Here is a 19,506-nt window from a genome sequence, read left to right as displayed (position 1 = left end):
TAGCCCAACCGATAACTGTTGCATCCAACCCAAGCCTAAGTTGGGGTGCCTATAGCCCAACCTACCACTTGGGTTGGGTCGCATCCAACCCAAGCCCAAGCTGGGCTAGGCCACACTCAACGTAGTCCACCTCACCCTCTCCCTCTCTTGATAAAAGACCAACCAAGAGAGAAGGATGAGGTAGTTGCCGACGAAAACCACCGCCCACAGTCGAGGTCGACACCCACAAGCTAGGGAAGAAGTCACAAGGCATTACCCACCATAGGTGAAGCCATGGCGGTATACCTCGATGGAAGAAAAAGCCCAATGGCCAATGGAGGAGCAAACTAGCGAAATGCCAAGGGTGATGGCTAAAGAACCAAGCCGAACGAATGGGAAGGTCGAGAGAAGAGTGCAAAGCCCAAGGGTTGGCCACTCAAGGTGGCCGACGGCAAGGGAATATCTTCTTTATGGCCGACAACTTTAAAGGTTGCCACTACAACTCACTAAGCTATAAGAGCTCCAAAGGGTGGGTTTAGGGTTTAGGGTTTAGGGTTTAGGGTTTAGGGTTTAGGGTACATAACAATTTCTCTCATGGAGGGGAAGGTTCCCAATTGGACGTGGAGAGGAGAAGGTGATGATGAGGGCCAAAATAGAGGGTTTCATCGGCAAGAGCACGATAAGAGGAAGCTATCGAGGCTAGTACGGGAAGACAAAAGATTGTCGGTCGGTCAATTTTTCGATGGGATTTAAACACATGAAAGAAAAGGGAAACAATTAACTAAGCCACTATACTAAAAGTTAATTTAAAGAGATAAGGGGCTCACTGGCGATGCATGGCACTAGGTCAATGAGCTATGGTGGTGAGAAGGAAAAGGGGGAAATGGCTAAAAGGAGGGATGAAAAGAAGAAAGAAAAGAAAAGAAGAAAGGAGAAGAAGAAGAAGACAAGGCACATGTATGCACGTGTGCTCAGTTTTTTGTGAGGATGTTGTAGTATTCATTTCTATAAAAGTACAAGAGAAAATAAAGAATAAGTTAATGAATAAGAGAAAATTAAGGGTAAATTATAGTTTTCCCCGTTTTGGTCCAGTCCAACTTTAACTTACATCCTGTACTTTAAGCTTATCTAAACCAGTCTCCATATCTACTTCGAATTAGATTTCTATTGCGCCTCATATAGAGTTTGAATATGAAAATCGTAGATCACGATGTTCCTGATTTAATTGCTATAGTATTATAATTTATTGAACGTCGTATGAATATTTTTCTTATTATTTTCTCAAAACTGTATGAATTATAAGCTCCTACAGGGACTCAGGCTAGTTTTGATTCCGACACAATTTAGACTTGGATCCTTTTAGCCTTTGTTTGAAAAGATGAATGACAAAAGCCATCTTTGAGATTATTTTTCCTAAGTGTATATAATAAAATAGAGCGAAAGGGTATTTAAACTTATTGAACAAGTTCATTTCCTTATCTAGTGACTTTTGAGTGGTAACTTCATCTACCTAGGTAGACTTAATGATTATTTGGATGCAAGATGAACTCAGATAAAAGTCTTAGATATTTACTTGTTATCATGTATGGTCCTAATCATGGCATGTGAACTTCAAAACTATTCCATTTAATTGCATGTTATATTCTTGAGTTCAATGAGATTTGAGGTGTTCTTTGGTTCTTGATGTTCCAACGTGGATTTCATTGATTCTTGGTTTGATTTTGTGGATCCTTGCATGCCTTTTTTGAGTATCTTATTATGCATGAATTTTGGGCCTAATAATTTTTTTTTGGGGTCTAACACTTGGGGATTCTTAGTTGTGCATATCCTTCGGTTTCAAGCCGAAATCTTGATGAGCAATGAGCCAATGACACAGCGCTACTAGGGATGTCAAAAGTTGATCTGATCCGATAATCTAACACGGTAATCGGATTTTTAAATAGGTTTAAATTTAGTCTAATCAAGTTCGGATCATAACTGAGTCAAACTGTCTAATCCGATTATTAAACAAGTTCTATTCATGTTTATTATGTCAACCTATTTAACTCGTATATGACCTGATCCAAGCCAACAAAAGAAAGAGAATAAAGTGTTTCACTGTTGCTAACCTGGAAACACATGAAGAGTGTGTAGAAAGTTTTAAAAGGGAGGAATTGAAAGAGAAAAGGAATATGGAGAACAAGCAAAAGGAAAAGAGAGTCCTTCATCTGTTTATTGTGTAGTTAGAGGCTTCGATTTTGAACCATTTATTACACGAATTGCCCATTTAAATGGTTACAATATTGAACTTGAACAAATTCAACCGATATGAAAAAAAAATTATTTAAGGGTTAATTACACTTTGACTTCTTATAGTTTCGCTCAATTTAAAAACTCGCTATATATCTTTAACTTAGCAAAAAATTATTCAATTTCATCGTATTTAACCACATTAGAGATTGAATATGGAGATTTTACAGAGAATTGGATAAGTTTTTCAATTTATTTAAAATAATAGTGATAAGATTTTATATAATAAAAATGTTTATATATTCAATATAGTTGTCATTATATTTACCATTTAAAATTTGATCAGTATTATTTTAGACGCATTAAAAGATTTATCTTTGTTTCTAATGAGGATCTTTAAATTTGACTTCTCATATTGTCAAATATAATATAAAAAATAACGATTATATTAAGCGTTAATTTGAGAGTAAATAATAGTTCCATAAAATTGAGTCAGATCAGGATGTGTTAAAGTGTAATTTCCTCTATTTTTAATAATTTCCAAAGTTTTTTATATATATATCTTTGTCTAAATTTCTTATTTATGTATATAAATACTCATAAAAAACTTAACTTTTTTTATGGATATCCTTCCTGTCACCTTTCTAACAACTTTAAGTAAACAATCTTAGTAATTCTAACATACAAAAGAATATAAGAAATATATGGTATGAATATGAAATAGAGATAAAATTTTTTTCTATTTTTTACGATGACTTCTTAAACTGCAAAAAATATCCCACTTGATCTCTTCTTATGTACCAAAAGTAAAAAATTTAGGGAGTCGTTGATAGAAAATAATAATAATAATTCAGAGAGTGAAAAGAAGCTCTTGCTTGCTTTGAGTTTAGGGACACTCCTGAACTCGTTTAGTAACTAAATATTTTTATATCTTTTTTTATATTTAATTAAGTTTACTTTTTAAAAAATTAAGATTAAGAAATAAGACTAACTAATCGAGTTCTTCGAGACTTAGGTCTCAAACCCAGAAATTAATTAGTTTAAACTTTGTATTTTTGAAGTGGAATACCATCCCCTGGGTGGCAAAGGTTGTCAACTTAGGCAACTCATCCTCCATCTCTTTTTCTTTATTCTTCTCCTTCTTCTTTCCTTTAATCCTTCTTTCTTTCTTTCTCTAAGCCGTTCTTTTTCCTCTTCTTCTCTTTTAGTTTTCTTTTCCAAGTTCTTGGCATATTTAAAGCTCACCAAACTCCCCTTTCAGCTTTAGAACTAGAAGAAGAATAAAAAAGAAACTTTTATTTTAATTATGTAATTTAATAAGCTACTAATCTTGTAGTTTATGTTACTTATTACCTAATGATACTGACTTCAATTGTAAGCAATCAAATCATGTACTTGGCCTTTGGTAGGTGGGACAAATGAAAATGTTGAGGATAATTTTAGAACTTTAAAAATATTAGTTTAAATAAAATAGAATATTTTTGCTTTGTTAAGCTAATATGAGGTTAAATTTACTCATGGGCTTTTCTAAATATTTTTTTTTATAAAAAAAAGTGTTTTTTATTTTCTTATTTTTAAAATAATAAGTTAGAACTTGAATCATAGTTTTATAAGAATTTTTACTTAATTTTTGTGACTGTCATGGTAATATTAGGGTGCAAATTAAATACTTAATTTAAATAATAAAATAACACTTGAACTACAAAAAATCCATAAACATACAATAATTTTTTTTAATAAAATTTAACAAAATTTAGAGTGTTAAAGTCGATTAAATGAGAAGATAGTAGATATAATTTAGGCGATATTTTATAATTAATAAACTTATTATTTAATAAATACAACGTATCATTGGTGAAATTTCCAAGAAAGTTAGCAACTATTAAGTAGGGTGTTAATGCCCTACTAGTTGTTAATAATCTTTAAAGATAATGGAAGATTGGATATATATTTTTTGAATTAATATAAGGAAGTTTCTAAATCATTAGAGCCAAGAACTAATAAGGAATATTCTAATTATTGAAATAATAAAGTCTACATCTTGAAATAAATAAAATAATTTATGTGCAGTTGTATTTAAGAAATAATTTGTGATTATTTCCATGATTAAAAAAAATATAGTTATTGTATGAGCCATTAAAAATCTCATCAAATCAAACAATCACAAAAAAGCTAGATTTTTTTTTCTTTCAACACTCCATTACAAAGAATTCTTAATACAACTGCTAAAAAATTGTAAGTAAAAATATCACATATGATAATAAATATATATATAAAGGGTAGTTAATTTGCATTAGTGATCAGACTGGCCTCAGTGTTAAGTGGAGATAGAACAAGAATGAATCCTCCATTATATCATATGCTATATGAGTATTAGTTTTATATGATTCTCTACAATGTGGATGGAGAAAAAGTTTAAAAAATATATATACTAAGTGGGTGGTGAGTTACACAATTCCTAACTGACTTGAAGCTATGAGCACTATTTGAATTTTTTATGTGCACTGTATTAATTTTGATAAAAAAATTGACGATTTCACTCTAGTCATAAATACAAAAGACTAGTTTCAGACTTTTTGTAAAGTACAGGAGACAAAATATATTTAACTTTAAAAAAAAATCTCCAAACTTAGGTTACCAGTCCCAGATAGGTCATGGCTAGCGGTGTCCGACTCCAACCCAGTAAAAGGCAGAGGAGGAGGGTGGGCTACCGAAGAAACCGTGAGTAAGACCAAAATATGCATAAGCGAGAGTAGTAGGCCATGTATATGATTGTATGTACACGGGGAAGTAATAAGAGTACATATAATGAGTATAAAGTAGAGAATTATGGCACAATCAAACGACTCAAAACCGGCACCAAGTGTCACACTCCCAAGTTAAAAACAACAAATCTTTTCACAAAAATTGGATCCAGCGAAAGACACCATGTAAAGTCACCGATCTTAGGAGGCAGCGCTCCATTCTACCAATCACGCAACACACTTACTTACCAACATTATCGAGCCACGCGTCTCCTCTGCAGACGTGTCCATTTCTCCTTCGTCGTGGCAGTATTGTGGATAATGGCATCTCCGATGGCGTTATCTGGAATTGACACTGTTTTATAGCTCGACCAGAGAGGGAGAGAGGGAGAGAAAGAGAATAGGGTTGTTGGGGGAGATCCGATGTGTACGATGACGACGGCGACGGCGAACTCTGACGGAGATGAGGAATATAGCGCCGAGAGGGGCGCCTCCGCCGAGTCCTTGATGGATTGGCGTCAGGTGGCGATCAACGGTGGATCGTTGGGCCACGTGGACCTCCAGACGGGATCCAACGGGTGGGCGTCGCCCCCGGGGGATCTCTTCCAGCTCCGCTCCGAGGGCTACTTCTCCACCTCGCGACGGAAGAAGTCCCCGTCTGGTGACTGGCTCCTCCTCCCCGCGGGCGTCGACTGGCTCCGCTCCGCCTCCCGCCTCGACCACGTGCTCTCCCGCCCCGACAACCGCATCGCCTCGGCCTTCCGCCGCCGTCAACGGAGAGGCAAGGCCTCCCCCTTCCTCGTCGCCGTCAACCTCCAGGTCCCGGCGAGGCCGGACCCTTACAGCGCCGTGTTCTACTTCGCGTCCGACGGTCCGATCCCCCCCGATTCCCTCCTCGGCCGATTCATCCACGGCGACGACTCGTTCCGAAACGCCCGGTTCAAGATCGTGAATAGGATCGTGAAGGGCCCGTGGATCGTCAAGGCCGCAGTGGGGAATTATGCGGCGTGCCTGCTCGGGCGGGCGCTCACTTGTCGGTATCACAAGGGGGAGGATTATCTGGAGATCGATGTGGATATTGGGAGCTCCGCGATTGCCAGCGCAATACTGCACTTGGCCTTGGGGTATGTGACGGCGGTGACGATCGATATGGGTTTCGCGGTGGAGGCGCAGAGCGACGAGGAGTTGCCGGAAAGGCTTTTTGGGGCGGTTAGGATCGCCCAGATGGAGATGGGCTCGGCCACGTATGTGGAGTCCGACGGATTCCGGGGGCCGCCGAAGGTTAACCCTCTCAGTCGGGTGGCGGCCTCGAACGGGGACACATCGGGAGAGGGCGAAGGTTAGATTATTATAATTTTTATTTTTTCCTTCTGTTTAACCTCCCCCCCCCTGAATATTCGATATTGCTCGTCTTTCTTCGGCTCGATGTGAGCTGGAAAACTGATAAAAAGATGAAAATTTTCGGTGTTCTATAATATAAAGGTCTAATTGTTATCATGTGTAGATGATAATCTTTGCGATTAAAAGGTGGGATCGGTGGAGAATACCAGGAATTATACTGATTAATTCGTTGGAATTTGGATGATCTCTTTCTTTTAGTATCTCTATTGGTGATGCTGTTTGTCTTGCAATAAGAACTGAAAAATTAGAAAATAAGATGAAATCGAGGTGTATCTTGGTACAAGAAGATCTTTTCTTAATAAGGGATGGAGATTAGTTTAAGTGCGTTGTGATTCGGATGCTTTTAATGAAATAAGTATTGACTACTACTTTTGGGTTCTTTATTGTTTAATTGCTGATGCTGATATTGACTAGATTATTGTCAAAAAAAAAAAAAAAAGAGATAGTGTTGCTGTCTGGAGGCTGGAGTTAGTGATGACTTCTAATTTGTCTAATTATTCATGAGGGTCATACTATAGAGGTTGGATCATGTGGAATCTTGAGTATTCTTGTCATGTGATATGTGATCTTTGTACTGCCGGTACACAGATTAGGAGAGGATGACAATTTGCTCCTGAAATGTTCTAGCAAATTGAGGTGTACATATCTCTGAGTGCTTAACTGTTGGAGAAGAGATTGATTAAATTTAGTTTTTGATTTTTAGTTTTGAATCAATAAGTACAGAATCTTCTTGTTGGGCATCCTTTTCTTTCTGCCAAGTATTGCGTTGTGATTAAAGGGGCTGTTTCCTTTAGAATCTCTAGTTTCATTCTGGGATGGATGGCCTTAGTTTGCCTAGTTGCTTAGGTTAACCAACGTAGAATCTTCAGGCATTTTAGAGTTTAGTGAAGATTTATTATTAAAGTTGCCACTAATTGATATTTGACATGGGTTCCTACTTCTGTCGGGATTTTCATATGCAATTATTTGTACAATATTATAAGATTTATAGTACAAGATGATTCATGATTAGGAATAGATTTTAGGTTTATTTAGTTTATTAGGCCTTATTGGTCTGCCATGTGGTTCATATCAGATTCCTTCCAATTTTTGGAGGCAACTAGGCATCACTGTAGCTTTGGAGTAATTAGTCTTAGATCAATGCAGAGTAATTTCTTCTTGTCAATCAAGAAAAGCTAGCAAAAAGAATCAGTATTACAACATCAATAGTCTTTGTTGCCAAAAGTTTTTATTTTCAAGGGGATGATAGATAACTTCACGATGTTCTACATCCTGATCTCATCGTTTTACTTTTTCCTGAAAGAAAAAGAGTACATCAATGTTGATGGATAATGACTACAGGAAAATTTTCACTTATCCTGATTATGTTCATAAAGTAATCTTGTGAGTGATTTGGTGACATAGTGTAGGCTGATGCTCCATACGGTGGTGGAGATGATGATAAAGTGGAGGCCAAATAATTAAAATGTATATAGCTCGCCAATAGACGGTGATAGTTGCCTGCGAATGCGATAAATAGCTGAAGGTTACGATTGACCTGCAGCTGTGGTAGCGGATAAAGATGAGAATCATACAGGAGGTAGAGACTATTAAGGAAAAAAGGGACGAAGGATGAAAAGTTGGAGACAAAAGAAAATGTTAAGGTTAAGAGGAATAAAGATATCTAGAAAAGAAGAGTAATCTATATAATAATTTAATGCACGTCTAAGCTATAAGTTATAAGACCCTATTTATAAAACAAAGAATCCTAAAATCGAACAAAAAACAAACTACTAAACTTATCTAAACAGTGTTCATAGTTCAATGTGTTCATCGGCACTCAACTCGGAGCCATATCAATGATTGTTTTGTTCTTATGTGTTTTCGACTTAACGATGACCCACGTGTAAAAAAGTGAGATTGTCATATTCTTAGGATTGGATCACTGTTCCACTCTAGATAGTGTTCGAACACGAAGAAAGTAAATGAAAATCTTAGATAACGATGTTATCGATCAAATCAATCTGGTTTCATATTATTCAAACGTCATATGAATATCTTTCAATTATTTTCTTGGAACTTCTATATAAACTATAAATTTATGCAACTCAGGAACTTAGACTAATTTCTGATCTCACTCAAATCAGACTCGAATCATATCAAGATCTTTAGAGCAAGAGCTAAGCTCACTATGATTCTTTATTGCTTTCTGCCCTTATCTCTTCTGTTGATTTAGTTAGTTACTAAATCATATTAGTATCCTGTCATTTATAAAAGGTTTTACCTTCAAAATATCATCATTGTCACTATTTCTTAAAATATCAGAATTGCCATTAAAATACTCTTATCACTTGTATCTTTCTCCCTAGAGATAAGATTTCTTTATTCTAACTATAATATTTGGGCAGCATTAGATTAGTAGATTTAACTAATAGATTGTCATTAAAGAAAAAAAAAAACTCAATAATTTCAGTGGCAACTCTGATATCCTGGAGAATGTAGTAGTGGCATTAAGATATTTGAGAATTTTTTGGTGGCAAATTATATAAAAACCCTCTATATTATTTTTAAACATCCTGCACCATGAAGGCATTCTCAGGGGTGGCCCTACCCAACTAAGAGTTATTAATTATAGTGTTGAATGACAGTGACTCTGATCTGTTAGACTAGCTGTATGAATTTGTGCACTTGTAGATATTAGTTGGTCCTCCACTTGTTATAATCATATCCAGCTCTTGTGGTCTCATTAGAAGCACAACTTTTAAATGGGGTTCTCTTTGAAAGTCTTACATGTCTACCGGGAAGCCAATCAAGTTGCTGATCAGTTCGCAGATTTGAAAAGATTATTAGGGTTTCGGTGTACTTTCGAGGAGTCTTATTTTGAATATCTCATTAAAATTTTGAGATTTGATATGGACCGCGCTTTCCGTCCTCGTGGAAGCTAATTAATATAGATATTATTTTCTATTGAAAAAGAAAGAAGAAGTAGTGCAACTCTATAAAAAAAAGGTCAAAATAATTTGACTAAGCTTTTGCATTCAAAACCTTCACTAATGGGATTGATTTAATTGACATTTGATCGATTAAATTAATTTTAACTTGAGGTGCTTTCCAGATAATAAAAGTATGATGTAGTAGGATTTTAATGATGATAAAAATAAATATAGGGTGTTTTTTTTAAATAAAAAAAAGAAAAGAAAACCCTAATCCTAAAGATGAAATATATTCTGTAATTTTTTTCCAGATAAATATATATAATTGATATATTATATATGTGATATTACTCAAGAATTGCAGTCTGAAAAATATTTACAAGAAAACAAGTTGGGTTCTGGAAAAGAAAAGGAAATCACAACCAGTGTTAAAGGAACGCAATGTTTTATTATTATTTTTATTTTACTGTATGGATATCTTTTACTCAGACTTTATATTTTATTTTTAATGCTTCAAAACATTGTGATGTTAATTTATTAATCATATATTTAGCGAATATGTACAGAAAATAATCTGACATTAGATTTATTCTTAACCAAGTCATACTAAAGATATTTTAGTTATTTTAGAAATAAAATATCTCTACTTAATGAAATATTCTCCTGATATTTTTTGTATATATTTTCTAAATCATAAGACTGGATTTGCAAATAGTGAAAATGCAAGGTGTAAACTATAATTTCGGTACAAAGTAGTTTGTTATACGTAAATTTTCCATTTCTTTTAACTATGGAAGCAATCAGGCTTGGAGTTAGATCAGAAATGAATCGAACCCGGCGTTATATGAAATGTTCTCAAAGTAAGCTCATTGACCTCACGATAGGGCTGAAAACAGATCGGATACAGACCGGATAGTGCTCAACCCACATCCGATATTTTTAGTTCGGATACGGATACGAATAGGAAAATTTAAAACCATAACTAAATGGATACGGATAATCTTCGGATAGAGGATCAGATCTTAAATAAATGTTGATCAAATTTTTATGAATTATAATATTTTATTTAGATTTAATTAATACAAAAGTATTAAGAGTTTCATAAAAATAAACTTTTTGTATATCAAATACATATAAAATTAGAGAAATTAATCTCTACAAATAATATATAACATATCATTAGTAACAATATCAATATTTACTATTTAAATAAGCAAACTAAAAACTGTAAATTATTCAAAAAAATATGAGGGTAAATAGATATCCGATATCCGTATCTAAATCCGAAAATTATATCCGACCCGTATCCGGGTTTTTTTGAAAAATTCTATCCGTATCTGAATCCGTATTTGAATCGGATAGAAATTTTTTTATCCGAATTCGATCTAAATCGAGTCGGATTAGAGTTAATCCGACCCGTTTTCACCCCTACCTCAGGTGCTTTCGAAACTAGATATAGACTGGACAAAGGGCCAATCCTCCCTAATATAGAGGCACTTAGACCCAATCAAGTTTTAGCTAAAATAGTAAACTGTCTAGTCTAAACTTTAAGTCATGTGTCTCATTGAACAATTGCTCCTAACTAAACGCCATTGAGACATGCTCTAAACCATCGCAATGCCGAGGTATTCTTTCAAGCCAACTGCACCGCTGAGCCATCAACCGAGTCGAGTCGAGTTGTTGAGCCAAGCCACCAAATAATATTCTCCACAATAATTATTTGGAGTTAGAGTTGATCTAGCAACCACCTCAATAATCCAAAATTTACTTGGAAAAAAATGGTATTTTACAAATCACACCCTACATTTTACCTATTTTGTAATTTATACCTCGTCTTTGATGATTTTGTAACCCGACCCTATTTTTTCTCTATAATTCTCATTTAACATCCTAATGATATTTTGATTAACTAATATATCCGAATCTATATCCAAATTTTTTTTTCAAAAATTCTATCCGTATCCGTATTTGAATCAGATAGAAATTTTTTTATCCGAATCCGATCTAATCTGGTCGGATAGCGGGTTAGGTTGGAGTTAATTCGACCCGTTTTCACCCCTATCTCCCGTGCTTCCAAAAATAGATATGGACTGGACAAATGACCAGCCTTCCCTAATATAGAGACACTTAGGCCCCATCAAGCTTTAGCTAATATAGTAAGTGGTCTAGTTAAAACTTTAAGTCATGTGTCTCACTGAACAATTGCTCCGAACTAAACGTTGCTGAGACATGCTCTAAGCCGTCGCGCTGCCGAGGTGCTCTTTCAAGCAAACTGCATCGCTGAGCCATTAACCAAGTTGAGTAAGTCATTGAGCCAAGCTACCAAATAATATTCTCGATCTAGCAGCCACCTCAGTAACCCATAATTTACTTCGAGAAAAGGGTATTTTATAAATCACACCCTACATTTTACCTATTTTGTGATTTACATCTTATTTTTAATGATTTTGTAATCCGACTCTATTTTTTCTCTATAATTCTCGTTTAATACAATGACGATATTTTGACTAACTAATATCAACAAAATTACTAAAATATCTTCACCATTATTTTTCCTCCTTTGTGCCCCTCTTCTAAAAGAAGCATGGGTAATTTAGGTATGTATAAATTATTATATATATATTATAAAGGGATATTCTTTTACTGGTACCGTTTAAATTAACGAAGGGATATTATTATTATTTATCATTCATGAGCCCAAACACTAGATATGAGTTAGATAAAGGGCCAACTCTTCTTAAATACATAGGCATCCGAACAAAACGCCGTAGAGATCTGCTTCAAGTCATCGCGCTGTGGAGCTATTCCTTCAAGATAATCGAATAGTCGAGCCATCAACGGAATTGAGCAAGTTACCAAATAACCAAATAATTTATCCCAAGTATTATTTGGGTGGTGTCCAATTCAGAACTATTAGTCATAAATGTACCCTACTAATTTGGCTGGTAGCTTTACATATTATTTTGATAGCAGAAGGATTACATAGGGACGAAATTGCAATCATCATCTATGGCGAGCATCGGAGGAATTGGATCGGCGAGCATGGAGATCTTGCCGTACGTGCTGATGACTCTCCGGTTCGCCGGCAACGCCGTCCTCATGGCCGTCCTCCGCTCCGTCCTCGCCCCATCAAGCGGCGTCCACCCCGTCGTCTTCGCCGCCTACCAGCAGCTCGTCGCCACCGCCGTCCTCTCCGCCGCCGTCCTCCTCGTCGATCTCCGCAAGGGTATTTCAAGGCCGTCCGTCGAAATCCTCCTTTACGCTTCCCTCATCGGCTTCTTACAGTTAAAGTCCTCCACTTCTCTTTCACCTATTAATTTGCAATCCGGCCCTCTTTCTTTCCATAATTTTCATACCACACCCTAATATGTTCACAAAATGGTGCAGTTGATAAACGCACTAAAAACGTAGGGGGTTATTTGCAAATTTCCATCGAGAATTAATTGGGCTTTAATCATGTTGTAGATACCCGATTGGGGAGGTCCTGCTGACGTCGAGCCTCCGTTACATAACGGCGACGTTCCAGAGCGTCGGGCTGAACATGATACCGGTGGCGGTGTTCGTGGCGGCGGTGGCGTGCCGCCGGGAGCGGTTTCGGTTCCGGGATGGATACAGCCAGGCTAAGCTATGGGGCGCCCTAGTCGCCGTCGCCGGCTCCACCGTCCTCGTCGTCGTGTCGGATCGTGGCACGGCGGAATCAACCGGACCGGTGGCCGACGTCGGCGTCATCGGCGGCGGCTTGATGGTCGGAGCTGCGGTTGTTGCGTTGGCAGCCTCATGTATCCTCGTGGTAAGTATAATAATTGATATTTTAATTGGATTTAGATTAGATTAAACGAAATATAAGAAAGGATTACTATATATTGTCACGTCACATATATACGTAAAATGACTATTATACCCATACTATTTTTGCAATTTTCGAAAAATTACTACTTTTGCTTTATAAATAGTATTTTATCGTGAATTTATAAATTATCGGACTTTTTTTCCAGTAATTTACACTGTTACTTAAACGTTCTACCCCTAATCCTAATTATTATTTATTTAACTTATGAATGACATTATTTAATGAGAAAATCTTAATTTAATTCATTATTACAATTGCTAAAATTTGGGTTGCCTCCGTAATTTTGTATTATCCGAGCCCAACTTATTATTTACGGATTAGTAATACTAATAATTGTATTTATTTTTTAATTTATAATATTGGACTTTTCTACATACCACTGTAATAAAATGTGTATCGACCGTAGAAAATATATGCACTTAGTTTTATATGCTAAATTAAAAATTTAAATATAATTAAATTATAAAAATCTAATAATAAAAAATAATTAAAATTTAGAATCATAAATTGAATATGAAAATATAATTTGCAAATATGATTAATTCTTGGATGCAGGAAAGTGTGGCCATAAAGTATCCATCGGATCTCACCTTGTCGACTATGATAAGTGTATTTGGGACACTGCAAACTGTGGTGATTGCATTGATTATGGAAAGAGAGTTGACATCATGGAGGATTAGATGGACAGATAATAGACTGGAGATATTAGCAATCCTATATGGGGTAAGAATCAAATGCTTAACTATAGACCACTTGGGAGTTTCTTGATGTTGAATATAGAAAATTAAACCTATTTTTCTTCATTAACTTAAGCTTATAAAATAGAGCAAGAATTCTTGAGCTTCAATCCCACTAGACTTTACTCCAGAATTAAAAAGCAAAGTTTAAGTTTGTTACTATGTAAAAGATAAATACTATCGGTCGTTAGCAATAACAATATGATTCAAATAGTTATAAATAAAATTTGATCAATAAAATTAAATAAAAAATTTACAGATCGATTACAGAATATAAAATTCTCTATAAGTCGAGTGTAGTATTGAACACTATCTCTTAAGGATAATCTATCCTCTATTGGTTACTTCTGGAACAGTGGACGTTGATATTCTTGGTGAAGAAATCTATGCAAATTAACTCACACTCGCGCGAATTGCTCGACTAAATTCAGTTCGTGCGCGTGGGTAAAATCTAAAATTATTTTTTGCTTGAATAGGCCTTCAATTTAAATTAGTTATTTACAAAATTGGTTCATTTCGTTCATATATATTAGAGCCTTTTTTTTCTTTGCATTTAAGAGTGTGTATTGCGCTATTTCTTATTCAAAAGGCACTCAAATAGCAGTTTTATTTCGTATGCAAGAGAGTTGGTCCAAATCTTATGAAAAGTTTGACACTTATATATACTTTACTAATATTTTCAAACATTTCTCAAATATTCAATATGATACATAAACTCACTTATTCTTTTTTTTTATTACCATAATAGTCACATTAAAGCTAATTTTTGTTTACTTCTCTTCGTAGATTTGAATAAGTGAATATATGACATTAAAGTACTATTTGAACTCTTCAAATTTCACTATTTATCCATCATTAATAATGTGTAGACATAAAATATTCATGTTTAAATATATGATATTTCCAACAACGGCGTCTAACAATTTAAGCTTTTAGAATAATTATCTAATTAGGAGGTTTCGAGTTTGTGAAGCTCACTCACTTGATAGTTCCAAGCTCTAATTTTTAAAAGAAGATTTCATTTATTCCTAGCAAATCTAGTTATGTGCTAAGATTATATCATATGGGACTAAAGTGCATCTAATGGTTTAGGGCATTGCAGTATCTGGCCTACTATACTTAGGTCACAATTGGTGCATACACAAGAAAGGCCCAGTTTTTGCTTCTGCATTCTCTCCGTTGGTGGTCGTCTTTTCTTTTCTAATAGAGATTTTCATCTTAGGAGGTGACACTCAACTTGGAAGGTTAGTTTGAAATTAATTTGATGCCTTCTTGTTTCTTTTTTTTTTTTTTTTTTTGCAATCTTATTCACTCATCAAATCCAATTCCTTTTGCAGTGTCATCGGGGTGGCAATGGTTATCGTCGGTCTCTATCTTTTCCTCTGGGCGAAAGCTAAAGATAGTACTGTAGTTGAAGGATCTTATACAAAGCCATTGTTGCTAACTAAAGCTTAGAGATATGGTGAAAATGGAACAAGAGTTACTCAAATATCATTAGGATTATTTGTCAACTATAATAACTCTCCATCAATTTAGGTCAATTCTGCCATTCGCTAGCAGCTTAAGCTTCTATGGCTAACATCAATTGGCTCTTCAGATTGTAGTTAGTTTTGAGACTTAACATAAATTCAGACCTACTAATATATCATAACTCATTCCTTAATTAAGATAATTCACAAGAGACTTTAAGAACAAGAGGAAGTGGAAGAGAGAATTTTCTCCATAATCCTACTTTTAGTTTTCATACTTTCTTTATATCTTTTTATATGAGAGAGAGAGAGAGAGAGAGAGAGGAGAGTTAAAAAAAACTTAATTACTATTATGGGGTTTAGATAAGGGTTGGATTCGACCAATTAATACTATTAAGTTTCGGCTCAATCTGATCAAATTGACCTGAAATCATAGAGCTACTACAATAGCAATAACAATAGCACAAGAAATTGTGAAGTGTATATAAGTGTGTTTCTAATGGACCTAAAATCTTTAAGTTGATAAGTAATCGATGAACAATATATATCAACATGATTGCAACCCCTACATGAAGGTTACTTCTTTTAATTAACGAACAATTAAAAGAAGTAACCTTCACGCATTAATTTCACTTAGTTGGCAGGTTGTTCTAGAACAAATCTCTTACCTATAATTCTCACCAAACTTCATTTAATTTCTTAAAGCTATAATATGATGTGGAGGCTTATAATGCCCACTTGAATAGCATGGTAGGGTTGCTTATTCCACAAAAAACTCTCCTTTAAACTACCAAATTACGCTATATAATCTATTCAACCAATTACCACCCTTGAGATTACTCGAATCTTACTCTTCAAGAACTTGAAGACTAGATATAGATTAGACAATCTCTAAATATCGTCTGGTTTGGGTTCCGAGCTATTGCTTTAAACTAAACGTTATCGAGATATCACTCTAAGCCACTATACCTCTAAATCATCAATTGTGCCGAGTCGAGTCATTGAGCCAAGCTACTAAACCAATAAGTAATTTTTTCTATCATAATTTCTTGGGGTTAGAGTCGATTCTATAATCTTCTTAGTCGTAGAGAAGGTACTTATTAACTTTATCGAAGTTTGTGCATTATCTAGATACCGTCTAGATAGGGTTTCAAACTGTGTGTGTCGCCGAACTATTACTTCGAACTAAACGATATCGAGAAATCGCTCTGAGCCACCTTACTGCTAAGCGATCAACCGTGCTAAGTCGAGTTATTGAGCCAAGCCACCGAACTAATAAATAATATTCTCTATAATAATTTCTTAAATTAGAATTGATTTTATAATATTTTTAATCGTGGAGAAGAAGGTACCTAATAACTCTGCTGAACTTGATTGGAATTGGTTGGTTAATCTTCCATTTAAATTGGAAAGGCAATTAATTGTTTGTGCACAATCTAATAAACCTTTGGATTGTATGTGAAATGTATGTGAAGCCAAACACACGACACATGGAAGATAGAGAGGTTTGTGTTACTTTTCCTTGCACTTGGTAGGTAGTCTCAGATGGCCCAAGAATTCAAGTCTCAATCAGAGTTTCTGGCCCAACACTTGGAGAGCTTGCAATGGAGAGTTCTGGATAATGCTCTAAGATTTAGCCACATAAGTTTATGGCCTAGCTCTTGGATAGTGATTGAAAACAACATTTTGTTTATTAAAACAAGAGGGTGGATGGATTTTAAGTTTTAATTCCTTTCATTCTTGTCAGGGATCAGGAGGCAAGGAATCATCCAATTTGATGGTATAAAGAGTTTGGATAATCCTTGTGAATATCTTGTTTCAATATGATGGTATGACCCATCTCATTGTTCTTATCTTATGATCATATATATATATATATATATATATATATATATATGATGACCATAGGATGAGTCATTGAGTTGGATTGGTTAGCAAGTTCTTCTAAGTTGCATCTAAGATGCTTCTACATTGTTGAGTCTTGTGTAAGAATTGGATCTCTTTAGGAATTACACAGCCCAAGAAGGTAGCTTATCATGAAATCAAACCTACATTCTTTAGTAAAGATTAAAGAGGTTGGTAACATAGGATAGGTGTCATCTAAAAAGTACTTTGAAAGACTCTCTCAGCCGTAGAAAGTTTATTTCTATTATTTCTTTTGGGAAATTTTAAATAACACTCTACATTTTCACTATTTTTTTTTAATTAATACCTCATTTTTCAAGAACGTCCCTTTTCCCTTTAATTGTTATATAAACAATACCTTTGAGCTAACCATTTCCAAACAGAAGAAGAGGTTGTTAGAATATAACTAGTAATTTCTAAAATACCTTGATTACATGTTTCGATAAGATAATTAAATATAGAAGATATTTTTAATTTGGTGGGATGGGTTAGGGTGGAGTATGATTTAGAAAGGGTATAAGTCTTAAGCAGGTCAACCTATTTGGCCTAATTATTAAATGGGTTGTGCTTGTGTTTATTATCTCAATCCGATTAACATGTTTATGACTCGATCGTACAAATCCATTTATGACACGATAACGTGTTTATGACCTGTTCAATATGTTATAATACGACAAAATACATTACAACTCAACTAATCCGTTCATAACCTGAATAACTTATAAAAAATCAAATAATTTGTGCCACCCAATAACCTATTTGTGATCTTTGTTCCATTAGTCAGAGGATATTCACCCTGTAGCTTTGATATGGTTATGAGCATAATCGGGCATGGGTGGCACTCAGTCCTTCGAATTTTCACGAGTAACCTGGAGTGCATCGAACAGTGGTGGGACGTATGGTGCTCTTCTATTTGCTGGACCGTACTTTCTGCTGAGCCATTTCTACGCTGGGCGAGCTGTTAAGCAGAAAAGATAACTTTTATAAAGCAGAATTCACCAAATATTAGATTGTTCACTCACTAATAGGGAACATGAGTTGGGTTTACACCATCATGAGAGGTTAATTTTACATTACTAAAACCTATCGCAATAGTAATTGAACCTAGTACGAGAGAAACTATTGATTCACACAATTGGTCATCAGACTTGGTTGAAAAGCTAGTGGTGCGAAGCTATCATATGTAGGATTATGGTTGAATACCTCTAAGAAATCAAGCTAGCATCCGGCACTAGCACTTGTCACCCCTCCTAACTCGTAGTAGGGACATCCACCCTCATTGAGCTATACCATTGGCCCAGGCCCCATGACGAATCGATTGTGGGTAGCCACCTTGTAGAAGACTTAAATATGTGATGTGGCACTATAGGTGGCAGAGTGACCTTGCTACCATGATCCACTGAGATTCAGTTCTTTGTCACACGGATTTGTCCCTCTCCCCTAACTTTTCCCCTTCCTTATCCCCCTTGCGAGGCTCCTCTGCTTCCCTCTGCTATTTTGTAGTTTATAAGTAATGAGTGCACCCTCCTATATCCTTTATCTACTTAAGTAACAGATAGGTGTATCACACTAGTAGATATCCCTTCTGCCCTTCTTTTAGCCTTTTGGCCCTACCTTAGATATAGTCCTCAATCACCAAAATGAAGGATTTTTTCAAGGCAAATGCTCACCGGTTAGGAGGGGATAGGTCCTCAATCTCAATTCTGTAGGACCCTTGGCTTCCATGCTCTAGCCCCATTTAGAGACTTTTTCTCTAAATCATCTTATGTCTCTTTAACTAAGGGTGACTGGTCTAGCTCCTCTTCCGACAATTATTCTAACTTTTGGAGGATAATTTAGAAATACAAGGAGGCTTTGCCTAGAGTCAAAACCATCAGGTGGTGGTGTCATAGGTGCTCTTCTCTTGCGCTCCAAGTTGCACTCATGAGTCCCCTTCGTTGAAGACTTCTATATTTCTATAACTCTCACTTGGAGACAGCGCATCATATATTTCTATCTTGCCACTTAGCTCGTGCCACCTAGTTCGCCAACAAACTAGGTATTATTTTTTATAGGGGAGCATATGAGCCTTCACTCGTGGACTCCTTCACACTCATATCTCTTCTAGCAATCTAGCATATTTTAGTGTTTTATCTATTTTGAAAGCGAGGAATGAGAATGTCTTTAGATATGCGGAGCTTTCACTTGTTCAAATTATAGCCAATGTCGCTCGCTAGTCTAACTATTTATATTATTTTGATTGAGGGTTTTCACATCAATAACCTGGCCCTCCCTTCTTCC

At 35.5% G+C, this 19,506-nt stretch overlaps 2 protein-coding genes and 1 long non-coding RNA gene across 5 annotated transcripts; 2 read left to right on the top strand and 1 right to left on the bottom strand.

Moving 5' to 3' along the window:
- Nucleotides 1-5,005: 5,005 nt before the first annotated feature.
- On the top strand, nucleotides 5,006-6,455 carry LOC140800471 (protein ENHANCED DISEASE RESISTANCE 2-like). The gene has a single exon (XM_073155286.1). The coding sequence runs from the start codon at nucleotides 5,376-5,378 to the stop codon at nucleotides 6,294-6,296; it is 921 nt and encodes a 306-aa protein (XP_073011387.1). The 5' UTR covers nucleotides 5,006-5,375; the 3' UTR covers nucleotides 6,297-6,455.
- A 5,653-nt stretch (nucleotides 6,456-12,108) lies between these two features.
- Nucleotides 12,109-12,846, bottom strand: LOC140800470 (uncharacterized). Its single transcript, XR_012111199.1, has 2 exons — nucleotides 12,735-12,846; nucleotides 12,109-12,627 (listed from the first exon to the last, which is right to left on the bottom strand). It is a non-coding gene; the product is annotated as an uncharacterized lncRNA (long non-coding RNA).
- Nucleotides 12,210-15,411, top strand: LOC140800469 (WAT1-related protein At1g21890-like). Of its 3 annotated transcripts, none has more exons than XM_073155284.1 (5): nucleotides 12,210-12,549; nucleotides 12,731-13,055; nucleotides 13,671-13,838; nucleotides 14,945-15,096; nucleotides 15,190-15,411. In XM_073155284.1, the coding sequence occupies exons 1-5, from the start codon at nucleotides 12,275-12,277 to the stop codon at nucleotides 15,305-15,307; spliced, it is 1,038 nt and encodes a 345-aa protein (XP_073011385.1). In that variant the 5' UTR covers nucleotides 12,210-12,274; the 3' UTR covers nucleotides 15,308-15,411. The 3 variants fall into 3 exon arrangements, 2 of the variants coding, with proteins under 2 accessions (XP_073011385.1, XP_073011386.1); XR_012111198.1 differs by having other exon boundaries at nucleotides 12,275-12,549; nucleotides 14,955-15,096; XM_073155285.1 differs by lacking the exon at nucleotides 13,671-13,838 and having other exon boundaries at nucleotides 12,275-12,549.
- Nucleotides 15,412-19,506: the final 4,095 nt, after the last annotated feature.

This window comes from Typha latifolia, chromosome 13, assembly GCF_019914945.1.
Source record: "Typha latifolia isolate L0001 chromosome 13, TyphaL0001v2, whole genome shotgun sequence".
Lineage (NCBI taxonomy): Eukaryota > Viridiplantae > Streptophyta > Magnoliopsida > Poales > Typhaceae > Typha > Typha latifolia.
This window is presented reverse-complemented; position numbering and strand designations above follow the sequence as displayed.

Excerpts from the sequence above, each read along its gene's own strand:
- LOC140800471 (XM_073155286.1), top strand. The coding sequence starts at position 5,376 with ATGTGTACGATGACGACGGCGACGGCGAACTCTGACGGAGATGAGGAA.
- LOC140800469 (XM_073155284.1), top strand. The coding sequence starts at position 12,275 with ATGGCGAGCATCGGAGGAATTGGATCGGCGAGCATGGAGATCTTGCCG. Across the intron at positions 12,550-12,730 it reads TCCCTCATCGGCTTCTTACA|ATACCCGATTGGGGAGGTCC; the intron begins GTTAAAGTCCTC and ends ATCATGTTGTAG. Across the intron at positions 13,839-14,944 it reads TATTAGCAATCCTATATGGG|GGCATTGCAGTATCTGGCCT; the intron begins GTAAGAATCAAA and ends CTAATGGTTTAG.